This window comes from Carassius carassius, chromosome 32 (genome assembly GCF_963082965.1).
Source record: "Carassius carassius chromosome 32, fCarCar2.1, whole genome shotgun sequence".
Classification (NCBI taxonomy): Eukaryota; Metazoa; Chordata; class Actinopteri; order Cypriniformes; family Cyprinidae; genus Carassius; species Carassius carassius.
The window spans coordinates 9,089,822-9,108,401 of record NC_081786.1 but is presented as its reverse complement, the minus strand read 5'-3'; the positions used below and the strand labels follow the sequence as shown (position 1 = coordinate 9,108,401).

The 18,580-nt window shown below is 35.2% G+C and overlaps 1 protein-coding gene across 1 annotated transcript; it reads left to right on the top strand.

Moving 5' to 3' along the window:
• Positions 1-891: 891 nt before the first annotated feature.
• On the top strand, positions 892-9,677 carry reep3a (receptor accessory protein 3a). Its single transcript, XM_059520131.1, has 8 exons — positions 892-1,247; positions 3,498-3,570; positions 3,988-4,064; positions 4,766-4,886; positions 5,222-5,335; positions 6,237-6,372; positions 7,733-7,869; positions 8,027-9,677. The coding sequence occupies exons 1-8, from the start codon at positions 1,216-1,218 to the stop codon at positions 8,099-8,101; spliced, it is 765 nt and encodes a 254-aa protein (XP_059376114.1). The 5' UTR covers positions 892-1,215; the 3' UTR covers positions 8,102-9,677.
• Positions 9,678-18,580: the final 8,903 nt, after the last annotated feature.

Below are 18,580 nucleotides of genomic sequence, written 5' to 3'. Positions count from 1 at the left end.
CTTAATACTACATGGCAATAAAGCCACTACAGTCCCTAAACATCTGTAGAACCAACAACACAATGTTGCTATGGATGTTAAAATTAACCTTTGCCAATATTTCTATCATTCTTTGAGACAGATTTCCTTAAGGGTGCTCTTTAAAGCCAGTGTACTTTAATCAAGAATTTTCATTTCTGTTCTCGGTGTGGGTAAGAGGATAACAGATAGGAAATCTAGCGTAAAGGTTAAAGTCACCATTAACTACACTACTTCCCCCCTCCAAATGAATATTAACTATCTAATGCACACTGCAAAACTGACTTTAGGGCAAATTAAGAGAATCTAAAACAGATGTGGCAGAAATTATTATTATTATTATTATTATTATTATTCCCAGGACGAGCATGTTGCATTTACAGCTACCATTTATTATATAACTAGCCTACATTATTGCAATAATAAAATATATTTGATTTCTCTCCAGAACCAAAAAATAAATAAAATAAAATAAAATAAAATAAATTCCCCCTATGGCTGTCTGGTCAGGGGTATCTTTTAAACTGGAAATTACATACAATGCATTTCCACTGAGATTACCTGAAGTTTTGATGTTTTTAGTCTACCTCTTAGCTTTGAGGTCAAATGCTAGTGTAGCCTACTTCAAAAATAAAAAATATAAATGTATTTGTCCACCCATCCATTGAATATCGAGCATTTTACATCTTCAAATAAAAAACGTTTCCAAATGACCTGTTTCAAACTCAATCATTCCAGTCCTAGTACGCAAAAAGCATGCATTGCAAGCGATGAGCTGCTCCTCCCTGTGACCGAGTCAGTAGTCCAATCAGTAAACGGAGAAGGCGGGACAAACTATAGTCTTTGTCCAATCAGTGGCCAGTCGTGCCATCAATCAAAGGTGACAGACATCGTCCCTAGAACGAAAAGGACAGGCGAAGAGGAAAACAATACATACATTTTTAAAACAACGGAACATCATGTAGCGAGAAAGCAACAGCTGAAACCAGTGGTTATTCGTCGAATAACGATGTCATCTTGCAAACTTGTGGATATCAGGAAGCCTGCGTTAAAAAAAGGAACTCAGTGGTTGGGTTTTAGCAGTTGGAGAAGCGACACAGTCATTAGTTATTATTAGTTGTAGTTTATTGATTAATTTATGCCTCTGGACTGGACCTGCATCGAACCTCTTAACTTAAAAGTGCAACAGGTTGGAAGATGGTGTCTTGGATTATATCTAGGGTCATCGTGTGAGTATTTACTGAAAACAGTTTGCATTTCTGTGCTTAAAGTACCGCTAATGTTACATTAGTAAAACTGCTGACTGCGCATTTAGTTCATACAGATACATCTATGCACACACTGTACCTCTACCACTGTACTGTCTCTACATCTACAATCTTACAATACAAAATAATATTATAAGTACATAAAACAAATTGTAGTTTATTTGTTGTTGGTCAGGGTTAAAAAGGAAAAAAATGCAAAAGGTAACGTTATAATTTTTTCCCCCAATATAATAAATGACACTGTTACAGTTACTAAATTTATGCAGTATTCTTATTTTATATATTTTAACTTTTAACAAGGTTCCCACAGTCCTGGAAATTCTGGAAAGATTTTTAATAATAAAATCTTAATTTCCAGGCCTAGAAAAGTAATAGAAATTAATACTATTTTAAAAGGTCATGTAAATGTTTACTGTCAATATAAATGTATTGTTATGCAAAGAAATTAAGTATTTAGTAAGCTGGAAACCACTGTTTTTTTGAGTGCACAAAAACGTTATTCAGCCGTCACAAATCATAGGAAAAGTAATGGAAAATCTTGGAAATTCACTGGTACAAAAGTTTAGGAACCTCTGAATCATTGTCAGCCATAATAAAAATTCATAAATTATGCAGAAGAAAAAAAAGAAAAAACATACATCAGTTTTGCTGACGTAGTGATGTAGAGCAGGAAATTCATCATGTTTTTGGCTGGAGACCTGTTTTATTCAAAGTCCCTGTCTGCCAGAGAGGAACTGCTGTTTTCCTGCTAGACCGTAATGTTACAGTAGGTGTGTCCCTTTCTTTGCAGAAAAGGTCAGCACAGAAAAGCACATACTGTGCCTCATCTCACTATGTGCTGTTTGCTGTGGGTTTGTTTATCTTTAGTGTACTGACAATTTAAGAGATAAGGGTCTATGGTTGTCACTGATATAAATACATTTATATATAGTAGGTTATAGTCAGTTTCAAAGTCTAAAGGTCTTTTGAAACGCCCTCTTGTGTTCTTATTGTAAGTTGAAATGATGAATTATTCACTTTTGGCAAGCAAGGCCTAGCTGTTTTAGAGATGTGCAGTAACATCACACACACACACACACACACACACACACACACACACACACACACATTCATTCGTAATTCTTTCCCTTCTTTTTTTACCCTCACGAGTTCTCCTAGAGAACAGCGTAATAGGAAATGCATGACTAAACCATTGTGACTCTAATGTGTTCTCACAGCATTCGACGATTAAACACTTTCTTTAGACTATTTGTAAAAGCAAGGCAGGCTGTGTTCGGAAATAGTGACTTGGTGATGCTGCAGCTGTTTAATTACAAGCAGTTTTAGTGTTTTAAGTTAAGAGATGGTGTCTGCTCTTGACTTCAGCACTTATTTTGCTTTATGGTAGAGATGTTTTAGAGTGGAGAAACGTTATGCAATAAATGGAATCCATCCAACAGTCCCTCACCACACACACACACACACACACCCATGACCACACATAACTTTAGACAGTATCAGGCAGTGATGTCGTTCCCACAGCTACTCGAAAATAAATGGATCAGGGGAACATAAGCCAGTTACAGTGAAGGTGGTGAATTTACTGTGTGTATGTACTGAATTAAACACCTCTTTGAAAAAAAGAAAAATTCTAACAACAGGATTTCAGTATCTGTATTGCCATCTGGATGGATTATCATCAAATATAAGATTGTGCATAGGAATCCACTGATATTCAAATTATGGTTGATGAGATAAGCTGATAATTGTTTTATCGTTACATGGCTAATAATTGGCCGATAATTGATAAATGACAGAATTCTACAACATTTTGTCTAAATGCATTTAAAATAAAGCACTTAAAACTAAGATCAATTTGAATGCTAAAAGTTAATTTAGTTATCTACAGTAGGAAAAAAAGGATATTAACTTCAAGATTTGCTCAAAATTACATTTAACAGTGTTGCTACGTTATTTAGTGTGTTTATATAAAATTTAAATTATAAGTCTTTTTAAAGACTTAAGTGTTAGATGAAGGCAAAGATAATACAAATGTAAAAAATTAATTAAAAAGTTTATAATATTGTCCGATAATCTATATAGATATATTTGTATGTCTTACATTTTTATATCAGTGTATCTGAATTTTGATTGGTTGGGCACTGAACTGTTGTGCATATAATATGAATCATGTCTTATGTGAACTGTATGTATGTGTGTGTTTTATCCCAGTCTTTTGTTTGGGACGCTGTATCCTGCATACTACTCTTTTAAAGCCGTCAAATCCAAGAATGTCAAAGAATATGTGAGTACGCCATTCATAAATGCACATGCATATCTTTGTCCATGTTCTACTGATTCTTCACATCTTTTTGAGTTTAGAGAATGTTAATAGCCAGAATAGATGGAGAGCTCCAGCTAAACTGTCTGTATATCCTGGTTACTCTTTGTAACTGACGGAGTCTGTCAGTAACAAAACCCTGAGCTGTTGAGCAATTTAATACTGTTCTTCCACCATTTGTGTCCTGTTTGTGGTTTGTGTCCAACCTTTTCTTTCCTTACAAAAGTACTGTGACTGTACCATGGTACAGTGATGTGATACCATTGCTCTTTGATGTATATCATGTAGTGACTGTTATAGTACTACGTACATGGTAAGTTTTTGAAAGTAGCACTTCTATACCTCTTACAGGCTTTTTTGTATGTGTTTGTGGTTTGACAGGTGCGATGGATGATGTACTGGATTGTGTTTGCTCTTTACACTGTGGTGGAGACCATCACAGACCTTTCTTTGGCTTGGTAAATATATACACACAGTCTGGAAAGAGGAAAATAAATAATTGTTAATGGATTGCATGGAGTAATTTTGCATCAAGTGGTTTTATTAACATTTTGCCATTCTCCATTGTATGTCTTTTCACTGTCTAGCAGAAGTTGAGCTCCATTTGTTTTCCTCAGGCCAGTTAGAGGAACCAGTCCGTTAAGTTCAGTTTCAGTTCGGTTAAAGTTTCATTAGTTTCGTGACATTCAAAAAAAACAAACAAACAAAAAAACCAGATGAGATCAGCTCTGCCTATTTTTCTGGATCAGATTTTCCTAAATTAGATCAGTTTTATTTGCATAGTATGCAGTGTAGTAGTACTGAAAAAAGGGCATTACAATTTAAAAAAATTATGATGTTAATTAAGTCTTTTATTCTGTAATGGGGAAAAAAATCTAGATATCAAATCCAGATCAGATTTTTTTTTTTTTAAAGAAAAATGACACTCCTTGTTAAATATAAATATCAATGAAATATAACAATATATCAAAATTTTTTAAAAAAATGTGTTCAAAATATTCTGGTAAATTATTGAATTGAATTGAATTTGACTTTGAATATTGATCCACCAAGCCTGAGGTCCAAGTGACTAAAATCAGAGAGAATGCATAAATCCAATTTATTCTTTTGTCTTCCGTCATCCCTCTGTTTTCACATTGATTGCACTTGATTGTTTCAGGTTTCCAGTTTACTACGAACTGAAAATGGCTTTCGTCTTTTGGTTGCTGTCTCCCTACACCAGAGGAGCCAGTGTCCTCTACAGGAAGTTCCTACACCCTATGCTGGCATCCAAGGAGAGGGTAATGACCTAAACACATCATCAGTTTCCCTGGGAATAGGCGTTCACTGACAGTGAACACATAGCCATACTGAAACGTATTATGGAATCGAGAGGATTACATAATCAATGTTTACATAAATTATGTTAAGAGATAAACAGACGGATTGGGTTAGTTGGATGTGTCGATAACATGATCATTATGAACTAACAATAAACTGCATCGTTTGTTTAACTGCACTTGCGTATTTTGTTCCCGGCCCTCTGTAATTATTTGTTGTCAAACAACTCCTAGTTGGAGGTTAAGGGTGAATTTAAAGGATAGATTTATTGACTGTTGCACATTCTGTTTCTCAGGAGATTGATGATTATATCGTTCAGGCCAGAGAGAGGAGTTACGAGACCATGGTGAATTTCGGACGTCAAGGTCTCACGATTGCGGCTGCTGCTGCTGTCACCGCTGCTGTGAAGGTACTGCACAGACACATGTGCTCATTTGTACACTCATGCACTGTTTATACTAGGCATTTGAGCTAACCTAGCTAACTATGCTGATTTGGTCCGCTTTCATTCCACATAAGCAGAAACATTGTTTTGCATTGATACATTAAATTTTTTTTTGTGATTCATTGTTTACTCTTATTTCTGGTATGCTGTTATAAAGTTAAAATAAAAATATGTATATGAAAGGGTGTACCAGATTTGAAAAAACATATTAAAGAACTTTTGTTAGTTAAATGATCACAAAGGCTTGATAAAAAAAAAATACAGTAATAACTAGGTACTTGATCCTCTAGAAATCATTTTTTGGAAACTTGTATCATTCTGCTAATACACACCATACACACAAAGAAGACCTGACACAAAAATGCACTGCAAAAATTACATGTGCTCTTCACTACAACCTCTCTTGTTCTCTTGACTGCTTTTTTAAAATCACATTTGCTGTCTGGCCATGTCTGGTTCCTAAAAAAGATCTAAATCACCAGTGCTCTTCTGTTTCTGATAAGCCTCTTCTGTTTCCGCTTAGGTCTACTGTTCTTATCTTGATTCTTATCTAGAAACAAGAATAGCATAGACATGCACCACTTACGTTTTCTTTAGAAAATGTAAAAGTCTAGTTCAAATATTCCTGTTTCCTTTCTCTTTCTGTCTACATGCTAAACTAATCTCCAGCAGTAGCTGCTGCACCTAGCTCAGGTAACTTGCTTTCTTTTTCAATCTGCTTTAACCTGTCGCCAGCACATCATTAACTGGGAAGTTAAATAAAAGATGTCTTTGTGTGTTATAAAGGTAGCCACAGCTTTTTTTGGTTCTTGAATTCTGTTTACTAAGTGCACCATGTTAGCTGACCACATGACTCATGTCACAGGGACAGGGTGCCATCAGTGAACGTCTGAGGAGTTTCAGTATTCCAGACTTGACGCAGTTACCCTCTGAACAATCAGTGTTCTCAAACCCCAGCCGACGGGCCCTCCGGCCAGCTAACCCTAGCGCTGCTGATTCTGGTGAGTACTTGACATGCATTAAAGGATTAGCTCACCCAAAAATAAAAAATACAAATCCTGGAAATTTACTTTCAAGATGTTTCTTCATCAAAATGGATTTGGAGAAATCTAGCATTATATCACTTGCTCTTCAATGCATTCTCTGCAGGGAAAGGAGTCCAAACAGCTTATAAAACATTATAATAATCAAGTAATCCAGTCCATCAGTTTACATCTTGTGAACTGAACAGCTGTGTGTTTATAAGAAACTAATCTATCATAAAGACCTTTTAACTTTAAACTGTCACTTCTGCCCAAAATATGCATCCAAAATCCATATTAATGCTGCCCTGTTGTCCACTCACATTCAGATCATCCAGTATATTTGTTTTTGCTTGTAAACGTTGCATTATCTATGCATATTTCTCTTCTGATTCAGACACAATGACTTTTTCACTGAAGAAAGCATTATTATGGATTATTATTATTATGGATAGAGGACTCAGAAGTAACACGGTTAAAAAAATCTCAATGATGGATTTATTGCAAACACACAGCTTGTGGATTACTTGCGTAATTTGTGGATTATTTTAATGTTTTATCAACTGCACTCATTCTGATGGCACCCATTCACTGCAGTAATATGAAGCAAGTGACGTAGTGCTAAATTTCTCCAAATATGTTCAGGTGAAAAAAAAAAATCTTGGGTGGCCTGGGGTGAGTACATTTTAGCACATTTTTTTAATTTGTGGGTGAACTTTTCCTTTAATGAGATCATAGCTGATTACATAATGATCAATGATTATGATATTCTGAATAATTATTACATACTGATTTAACTAAATGAAACTAAAGAAACAAATGAACTGTAACAAGATTCAAAATTAGCTTTTTAAACCTCAAGGGCACACAGAGCACATTGTCTGTCATCAGAAAACAATTATTATGTCTCCCTCTAGTGGTAGAACAAGTATTGAAAAGCAATCCTGGTGGAAACTTCAGCTGCTCAATCAATACATGTAACCAAAATGAAAACCATTAGTAAAAAAAACAAAAATAAAAATATTACTTTCTTTCAAGAAAAAAAAAAACTGAACCTACAATGAAAAGAAGCCAGATGATGAATTAGCTCCATGCAACTTTTCCCACTATATTCCAATCATTTTCATTGCGCTTGTGCATCCTTTATGAGGCTTGAAAGCTTCAGAATCCATTTGTGATTGTATGGAAAATTTCATTTTTGGTCATTTTTGGTTTTGGTGCGATGTGAGGGTGAGTAAATGATGAGAGAATGGATATTTTTTGGGTAAACTGATCCTTCAAGGTTCAGTTCCTCTTGTTTGAGATCTTTATTGCTTCCTCTGTGCATCTGCTCCAACAGAGCCAGATAAACAAGCAGAGGAGGGGCATGAGGAGGAAACAGATGGAGTATTCTCCGAAGATGAGGCGTCAGTGCAAAAGGGTCTGCGAAGATCTCAGAGTGTGAAACTCACCCGCGCCAAAGCAGCACGTAAAGAGGTACATTTGCACATGCAAACATTTTATGTTCAATTGTATCATAATGGAAAGCAGAATATAAAATACAAACATTTTCCCAGGTGGTCTCAGAATTTCTGACCCCACTGTAGTACTTCCTGAAAATTAACTGTGAATTGATGTTGTATTGTTTTTAAAGCCTCGCTATGGCTCTCTGAAGCTGAAACCCAGAAGGCGGCAGTTGATTACATCATCCACTTTTGACCATCCTTGATTGTCCATTACAAACCCACATGGGATCAGCAGCAAACCTGCAGTCTAATCCTCAATTTAAAACTGTTTAATCCTAAACTTCGGATTAATGCTAATGCTCTTTCAAAGCAGCACTAAACACAAAACTACAAACAGATTTACAGAATGAACAATGACTTTTACATTTATTCATTTAGTAGATGCTTTTTCCAAAGTGATTTACAGATGTCAAATACTAAAGTACAAGTGACAATGATGCAGAATGATGAATAGAGAATATTGCATGCAGCATTATTTGTTCATAAAAAAATAAAAAAATACCAAAGCCTAATATGAGTACAGGAAGACTAAGAATGTACTAAAAATGTCATTTAAAAGTGGAACTGAGTGCATCTGATCTGTAACTTGATATGAACATGCCTTTGTAGAGACATCTCTTATTAGCATAACGTGGACACAAGAAGCTCAGATATATCCCCGATGGCCTCGCTCTCCCTCTACAGGGCAGTCAAAGTCAAGGTTTCTGTAGTGTACGCTGTTCAGCCTGTAATTAAATTAAGCAGGGGAAAAAACTGACTTAAAAAATAGTGCATGTTAACAGGGTTCTGTGTATGCATAGGTGTTTCAGCTTGTTAATGTTTACACTTCTATAGTTCACACAGAATTATAGTTCTTTCATCATTTATTCACCCATATGTCATTCCAAACCCACATTCTTTTTTATTTTTTTTTAAAGGAATGCAAAAGGCATATTTTTTAAAAATATCCTGTATGCTCTTTTCCATGTAATTTAAAGTGAATAAGGATTCGGCCTGTCAAGCATACTCCAAAATGACAGATAAAGTGTCATGAACATGCTTTATTTGACTACATACAGTACATCACTTAAAATGAAATAAATAAATAAAACACTGAAGCCATTTTTCTCAAGTTCAATATTATTGCATTTTGTCTTTAGTGAAGTTAACAGTTATTGACTCATAATCTTTGAAATTCTAAAATGGACTACTGAAGGTTCGGAAACTGTGCATGTTGACACCATTGGTTTATTTCGGAACTATCATGTAAAAGGAAGATTTAGAATAAAATGTAATGTTCCAAAGAATTCATACAGGTTTGGAATGACATGAAGAGTAAATGGGTAAATTTTTGGGTGAACTATGCCTTTAACTTTATAATCTGTCATGAAATTGTGTAACTGTAATCTTAAATTGTTTTTAAGTAACAGTGGTTTCAAAATACATTTCTTAAGTTTGAATGCCTTGGGATTGTATTTTTAAAAACATTTTGTGCAATCCATTTCAGAGTGATGTATCTTCATTTTAATCATGTTGGTTTGTATACTTAGTCTATCATAGTAACATTTTTAAGCCTTCTCTAATTTAAATAACAGCATGCATTAATTAGCATATCATTTGAACAAAACACTCCAGCTTTATCTTTGCAAAGCATGACAGGATTAGGCATCCTAAGCATGACAGATTCAAGAGTGAATCTGACTAGTTGACAGAAGACCGTTTGTACTGTACTTGTGTAAACAATGGGATGATTTTTCCTTTGTGTGTGTGTGTTGGACAGATAAATGTGTGGGAAAAGCCTTTGGTTTGTTAGTTTGTTTTGTGTGATAGAGGAAACCTGTTGATTAGGGATATGTCTGCAGATGTGTGACCAACAACGGCATTGAATGTGTTAGGATCTGGATCTAAACCAGTAATAAGGTTAAAAACAAAGTTTATTTTCTTTGACTCTCATAATATCAGGGAATTTTGAAAGGCCTGGAAAAGTAATAAATGTGGAAAAAATGTTAGGGGCAGGTAGACATTTCTTTAAAGAAAATGTATTTTTTTCTTGGTTTTTAAGATATTTCGTGGGCAAGATATAGCTCTTTATTAGTGCTGTAAAGTCAGCGTGAAATGTTTAAAAAATTTTATTATTATCCTGTACTTCTAAACAAATTGAAGGGAAACGCTTGTTGAAATTCACTTAAAAAAATGTACAGGGACATTGTGTGGATTATGACATAAATTAGCAGTACATACACCAATTAGTCATATTAGTCATAAGCCCCTCTAGGTCTGTTTGTTAATAAAATTAATGCTTTATGTATTTACACGTTAATTTCTTAATAGCACCTAGTTCATCATGTTTGTCCGTCATACTGCAGTTCCGTCACTGACCACTAGAAGCAGTCACGTTATGTTTTTCAACGTCACTCTGGTTTGGCAAGCATATTTATTTACCAACACTTGTAGTTAGTTTAGTACGTCTGCAAAGGTGCATATTTTAAAAGGTTTAACCCAAACAAACCCATTTTTTTTACAATAGTCTTTCTCAGCAGAATCTTATTGCTTAAAAGGTTCAGCATGCAAAACAGAACGGGATTTGCTTCACTTTTAGATTAACAGTGAGATGTTGAGTGTGTGCATCTGAAAGCTGCTTTTAGAGACCATGTGTGTGTGTGTGTTTAACCTTTATGAGGAATCACCTGATTTGAATATTTATGTCTTTAGGCTATAAAGAAGAAAGATATTAACAACGAGCTGCCAAGTGTGTTGCTGAAAACAACACCCTGTTTTAATGCTAGGTTTATTTTAACTTGAATGACAATGAAAATATTTTTCAATAAGACTCGACAGTGATGGCCGTGTTCATGTCCACTGATAAATGCAAAGACTGAGGTAGCTCTGTGTGTGTGTGTGTGTGTGTGTGTGTGTGTGTGTGTGTGTGTGTGGTCCAACAGCAGTTGTTTCATTGAGGTCTCTGTCACAGGACGTGTCCAACTCTTTCAGCACTTTAGTGTGGACACGTCCTGTGTCTTGGACGCTATCAGAGAAAAGAGGGGAAGAGAAGAGGAAAAGGATGAGAGAATAAGGGAGAGAATGAAAGAGAAATAGGGTCATCTGTCAGGGGGATAATTCCTCCTGGAATATGAGTGTGTGTTTGTAGAGACATCAGTGAGAGAGTGAAACTATCTGTTGTTCCACAACCATCTAAATCATTCAATTTTTTCTTTCTTTTTCTTGGACAACTAAACATGCTCTATATACAGCCTCTGTTGCATACAAAAACTGCATTAAAAATAAATAACTTCTTTTATTTATTCTTCCATACAAAGGCGTGTATTATTTGAACTGTAAAGTTATACAAAATTTTTTATTTTTATTAGTGAGATGTCCTGTTATAGTAGGACAAACTTATTATTGGGAAAAAAAATTTTTTTGCTATTTGAAATAAATCTGAATTACTAACTGGAAATTAACCAGAACTAAAATAGAACTATAAAACTAACTAAATATATAAAGACAAAAGCACCAAATTAATAAAAATTCTATGAAATTTAATCTAAAAATCAATAATAAAAGGTATAAAAAGGGTAATAAAAATATTAAAAACTATAATAGTATATAAATTAATAATGAACATGCTTCGATTTAATCAGTTGTACATTTAATTGAATGAAATTTAATTACACTAGTTACATCTTAGCAATTATAATGTTTAAAGTGTTGCTTGTTTGTTCCTTTAAAAGTTAACAATGAACATAATACCAAATACATATTAAATGCATTGCCAAACAATACAATTTGTTTGCATGTTTTTACGAATGTCACAGATGCTGTACATAACTTAACTTGGATTGAACCCGGAACATGCCTTGAAGGCCCATTGGACATTTGCAATGATCTCTATCAATTTGATATTTCATTGTGTGTTATTGTAGGGCTTAAACTGCAGTGGAGGTAATGCTGCGTATTGACGTACAGTAATTGTGCAATTGTGTTTTCATGAGCACTGATGTGAAGAAGTGACATCACTGATGAACGGGTAAAGTTTGTTTAATCCCAAAACAATAGCATTTGTGTCTTTAAAGAGTAATGCATGCTACCATTTAACAGCTTGGGGTCAGTACAATTTCTTGTTTTTGAAAAAAGTACCTTATCTTTTGTGTGATTTTTAGGATTTACTGATAAATAGTAAGTTGAAAAAAAAAAACGATTTATTTGATTGCATAAAAAATCAGAATTATTTCAAAATATGATGTATAAAAAAAACTGATATCACCTCAAAGGAGTTTATTTGGTGATAATTACCAGATGACTATACATAATTCCTCACTGATTACATGGGTGTTTACCAAATAAATGTAGAATTGATTTGAAAGATTAATTGTAAATACTTTCATTATGTAAAAGAAAGACAGCACAGTTATACAAGAAACACAAAACTATCACAACTATGTAGGAAATCGGTTGCAGGAACAGTTTCGAGATCATTTCACAAAAAGTCTAACCATTGAATGTCACGAATGACTAATCAGAATCAAATATTCCTAAAACAGCAATATACACTATTGTTTTTCATTTCATTAGAAGGGTGGCTGATATAGTCATTATTTTTTTCTATTTCTTTCTTTAATTCTTCAGTTTCTTTCTTCCTTGTTTTGACCTTGTGGTTTCTCCAGCATTCCTTGACTCTCATTCCTTTCCTTAGTCTCTCTTTGAGTTTTTAACCCCCATCTCACCTACTCTTTCTTTCTTTCTCTCTCTCTCTGTTTCTCTCTCTCTCCCGCTGGGTCAGACTGCTCTCTGCCCTCATCTCTCCTCAGCCTGTCCCCAATAATCCTGCCTTCAATACCCGGAGCCCCAGACCCTTCTGCCCCGGTCCAGACCTCCAGCACCCAGCCACTATCGGGTTCCTCTTGTTCTCTTTTCAGGATCTGACACCTCTTGCCCCCTTTACAATTCCCAACTATCTCTCTAGGGCGCCAGCGCCACTCCACCTGGAGTGGGTTAGCAATGTAAGAGGCAGGCAGCAAGTGTGAAGACAAGACCACAAAGGAAAAAGACTAAAAAAAAGAACTTTCTATATGGTGCCTTTTAAAATATATTGATCGCAGTGGACTATTAAACTTTTTATTGACTCAGCTTGAGCATTTTTCATATTAGAAATGACTTATGCAATGTGATATGGACTGATCATTTAAATTAAAATGAACTTTGAATGTTGGCTTTATAAAGCCTTGTTAAAAGTTTTTTTGGGGGGTTGGGAGGTAACACTATAATACCTTTCATTAATAAATCATTAACAAATGTTTAAGTAATGTAATCATTACTTAATATATATTCACACATCTAGAAACATGAGCTTATTGAATGAACTTATTAAACATTACCAAATGATTAACAGATCATTATTTAATGTAAATTGAAATGCTTACAAATGTCATTAAACTTTCAATTCATATGATCATTGGTTTATAAAGTAAAAAAAAAAAACTAAAATCTTCAAATGATTTTGACAGATGGTTTACAATGATTTAAAGCTTAATCGTTAACAAGCATTATATAATGCTTACCGGATCATTAGTTAATGTTTACAAATGTCATTAAACTTTCAATGCGTTTAAAAAATCTACAAATTATTTTTACAGAAATTATACAATATTTACAAGCTTATTTGCTGATGTATTTTAAATGCTTACGAATGTCATTAAACGTCAGTTCAAATATTAGCTAATGCTAATTTTCACATTCATTAGCTCATATACAGTCAAAGGTCATATATTTGGTCTTTGTTTGTTGTTGAATTCTACTATTTGCACATCTTAAATCATTTATTAATTATTTGTTAATGTTTTTGCAGTACCCAATCTTAAGTGGAAACTATTCATCAATTTTAAATGATTATAAACATTTACTAATTATTATTAGTACCTTCACGAGCAGTCATTTTGATGGCAAATCGTGGCCTGGTGGTTAGAGAATTGGACTCCCAATCGAAGGGTTGTGGGTTCGAGTCCCGGGCCGGCAGGAATTGTGGGTGGGGGGAGTGTATGTACAGTTCTCTCTCCACCCTCAATACCACGACTGAGGTGCCCTTGAGCAAGGCACCGAACCCCCAACTGCTCCCCGGGCGCCGCAGCATAAAAAATGGCTGCCCACTGCTCTGGGTGTGTGCTCACAGTGTGTGTGTGTGTGTTCACTGCTCTGTGTGTGTGCACTTCGGATGGGTTAAATGCAGAGCACAAATTCTGAGTATGGGTCACCATACTTGGCCGAATGTCACTTCACTTCACTTCAAATGACTGGAATTCACCTTATTTTCACATCTTTACACATCATTTATTAATAATTTGTTCATGTTTTCGCAGTACCCAATAATTTGTAAATGTTTATAAACATTTACTACTTTTTTAGTATATTTCTTGGCACTGGATTTGAGCTTATTTAACACTGTTTATGTTTTATGATGGTTGTGCATGAGTCCCTTGTTTTTTCTGAACAGTTTTCCAGCATCTTTGCATATTTGAACCCTTTCCATCAGTGACTGTATGACTCAAACACCACTATTAAAAAAGGTTCAAACGTTCACTGATGCTCCAGAAGGAAACAAGATGCATTAAGAGTGGGGGGGGGGGGGATTTTGAACAGGATGAAGATGTCCAAATTTGTCTTATTTTGTTGAAATATCATTTTCCATTTAGTTCTGCCCTTCATAAGCAACAGAAGATGCTTGTATGTTTCCCAGAAAACAAATTAAGTACAATTTACCTTGATCTTCAAATTCCAAAAGTTTTCACCCCCCAACTCTTAATGCATCGTATTTCCTTCTGGAGCATCAGTGAATGTTTGAAACTTTTTTAATAGTTGTGTTTGAGTCCCTCAATTGTCCTCAGTGTAAAAAAAATGGATCTCAAAATCATACAGTCACTGCTGGAAAGGGTTCAAATATGCAAAGATGCTGGAAAACTGCAGGACCTTAAAGATTTTTCTGAACAGTTCTCAGTTTGACTGTTCAGAACAAACAAGGGACTCATACATAACCATCACAAAACAGAAAGACAGTCGTGAATCATCCAGGTAACCACACACAGTATTAAGAACTAAGGGTTCCCAAACTTTTGAATGGGGTTATTTTAATAATTTCGGCAATTATTTTTTTTTTTTTTTGAAGACAACAGCATAAATAGCACTGGTTAATGCTATTACTTTGGATACTTATTTTGATGTAGTTATCTTGTAACAATCCATCACATAATGAATGGTAAAAAATGAAATGTGATCTTTCAAACTGAAAGAAAAAATATTTTGTTTCATTTCAAACCAAATTTCAAGTCCAAGGTTCATGCAGACAAACTAAACTTGTTTGAATCGAATAGACAAAAATCATCGAGGCCCTACTGTAGCTTTTAAATAATAGAAAATGTTCAGTTTCAGTGTCAAAAGGGTAATATGAAATTCTCTGTGGTTCAAAGGTGTAAAACAATAAAACATGAACACTTCCAGGGGAGCAAATGCTATCATCACCACACATTTATATTCATCCGCAGAAAAAGAGTAAGTATGGTGTTTGAATAGGTGCCTGACAGATCACTGGGGTGGCGTCCCATGGTCGAGTTCATTTTTCAGAAATAATGTGTCCTGGGACATATTTGGAAGAGAACACTACCATCAAGGATATTCTTGGAGCCTTGAAAGGCACATGCTTATGTATATTTAGTGTACGTGTGGGTTTTGGTGGCTCCTGTCTCCTAAACCTTGGTGATCAGAAGTGACTCTGAGAAAGTCAACCTGCGTTTTTGGCAAAGAATCGTGTCTATTGCAGTACTATATATGTGTTTATGAGTGCAATAACACCGACACATGCGTATGAACGCATCTTTAGCTCCCTTTACACCAGCAGCCGTTAATTCCTGCACGTAGGTTTATTCACAACATAATTAAACCCTATGCAAAAGGATATGCATATAACAAGCTTGGTGCCCCGGGGAACAACGAGGTCAGCGGCCGGTCTTTTGCAGCAGCACTAATGAGAATTCAATTAAACAAGATGAGCTTCCGTCATCACAATGACCTAATGAGCGGCATGGTACGGTGGGAAAACACAGCACCTGTGCGATCACGCAAGTGACACTGCGCTGAACCCTGTTCGCTAATGCGAATCCACCAAACGGTGCCCCGCGATGAAAGAAAGAGTGGGGAGAAAGAACAAGCTTAATTACCAGAAAATGCAATCAGAGCTAGAGTTCATTCACAGACAATAGATGGGGCATGGACCTCATTGGGGTTACCCGAAAGGGCCCAGTGGACAATTGGGTCATTGACATCAGATTGCTTGACAAGTTCCCGCAGGGCAGAGGAGAGTTCAAAAACCAGAGCAAAATCGAGAAGTTTGTCGCTGAATCTGTCGCAATGGGCCTGTCAGGAGTGATTAGCACACCCTCCAAGCGCCCAAATGATCAAAAGGTCTTGTCCCTTACACACAAACACACACACTGGCCCCCGCCGCTGCAGGTTTAATCTGAATTTGCATGGCTCTGTGTCTCAGCCTTCCTCAGGCATGATATAATTACGGCGATGAACACTGCCCCATTGGCTCGGTGCTGTCTGGAGTTGTTTTGTGAGCTGGTAGTGTCAGTCACAGGGCTGGTGAAGACTGTCTGCTAACAGTGATTTAGTGCTGTTATCAGTCTGTCAGTTTCCTTTGGCACTCTTTCTTTTTGTCTCTCATGCCATTGTATGAGCTCAGTAATTTAAGGTGACAGGAGCAACTGTTGAGCTGAACTTGCAGTTGAACTTGACAGGGTGTGTATATGGGTATTCTTGGAGACGTTCTTAGGACTGTGTTTTAAATTTTGGTAACACTTTATTTTAAGGTTTCCTTGTTACACATGTTACATGTTACTATTATAATAACAATAAATTATGCATAATTACATGCAAGTAACCCTAAACCAAACCCTAATCCTAAACCTAACCATATATTAAGTACATGTAGATAATTGAAATTACTCAGTACTTAAATGTATAATAACACCGTAACAAAGACACCTTAAAATAAAGTGTAATCCAGATCTTTAGATCACTGGAACTGTTGCTGCATTTACATCTTGTGTAAATTAGTTGTTGTGCTGTGCATAAAAAAAATATTTAAAATGTCATCGCTTGATACATTGTTTTCCTTGCACACTTGAATGTCATATGGAAATATGTTTTTCACCCGAAAGAACAAAAATTTGAGATTATTATTTGCTTGAACAACAAATATGATTTTTTTCCTGTAATATTAATTACAATTAAGTGCGTTTTCCCTACCAAATTCTTATTACTGATAATAAAATGAGTAAGATAATAAAAGTTTATAAATAAATAAAAACAATACTTTTGTTTAGCAAGAATACATTATATTTATCAAATGTTTCAGTAAAAATAGTTGTAATGTTACAAAAGATTTGTCTTTTAAATACATTCCGTTCTTTTGAACTTTCAGTTCATCAAAGAAAAAATTTAGCATGGTTTTCACAAAAATTTTAAGCATCACATCAATAATAAGAAGAAATGTTTCTTAATCAGAAAATCACCACATTTGAATGATTTCTGAAGGATCATGTGACATTGACGACTAGAGTAATAGCTGCTAGAATTCAGCTTTGCCATCACAATAATTAAATGTTATTACATTTAGTAAAATAGAAAATCTTTATTTTAAATTGTTTTAGTTTTTTTGTTTTTTTACAATATAACTCTTTTTACTGCATTTTTCCCCCAGAATTATTCATTCTTTGCATTAATGGAAATTAGTTTTTATTAAAGTGGACTACTAAGGTTAACTTATACATTTTTTAATCATGTCAAATCACATAAATCAATTGGCCAAAGTCCTTAGAGAAGATCTGCGGCATAATTCAATTCAAATTTATTTGTTTAAACAAGATAAAAACATTCTGTTAACTTCTGACAGTCATTGTTTTTGACACTGTTCCTGTACATTTAGCCTTTGTGTCTTCTAGCATATTTTCTCACCCCTTCAGGCATAATTTGACCATTAAGCAGCGACAAAGCCACTATTATCCAGCACCTTGAGTGACTCCATCCATAAACAACTGACGTCAAAAGGCCAGACAGTGAGATTACAGTAAATGTGTTTTTGGCTTGGGACTGAGGGCCCATGTGCATAGGGTACATACTGAACTCTCACTGAAAGACCTGTCCCCTTTCATCACTGTCTGTTAAATCTATTGTGGCAGATCAGGGAAGAGTGCAGCCATTCCAACAGAGCACAATTGACCTTGTGTGGCCTTCCCCAACAGCTGTCACATTGCCACACTGTAATGGAGGCAATTAGCCGCACTGTGTCTTTTACTATCACAGTCCGCACATATCCTTACACACAGGTACTGCAGACAGGTCTAATGGATGTGTGAAGTTAACACAATCAGAATAACCACAGGTGTAGTTCATCACGTTAACTGTGGACATGATCCACTAGCATTTGAAAGGCAGAAAATGTCTAATTGTGAACAATCTATTAATTGTTTTATAATTTGAAAAAACCTCTTTATGTGAAAATCATGCTTGTGCTATGTTTTTATCTAGTACAATGGTGTCATGCGTTAAAGGAGTAATTTATACCTCAAGCCATTCAAGATATACTGTAGATGAGTTTGTTTCATCATCAAAACAGACTTGCAGAAATTTAACATTACTTGCTGAACCAATGG

Bases quoted from the DNA above. Each gene is read 5' to 3' on its own strand.
- reep3a (XM_059520131.1), top strand. From the start codon at position 1,216: ATGGTGTCTTGGATTATATCTAGGGTCATCGT. The intron at 4,065-4,765 runs GTAAATATATAC...TGATTGTTTCAG, and splicing joins ACAGACCTTTCTTTGGCTTG to GTTTCCAGTTTACTACGAAC. The intron at 5,336-6,236 runs GTACTGCACAGA...CTCATGTCACAG, and splicing joins CTGTCACCGCTGCTGTGAAG to GGACAGGGTGCCATCAGTGA.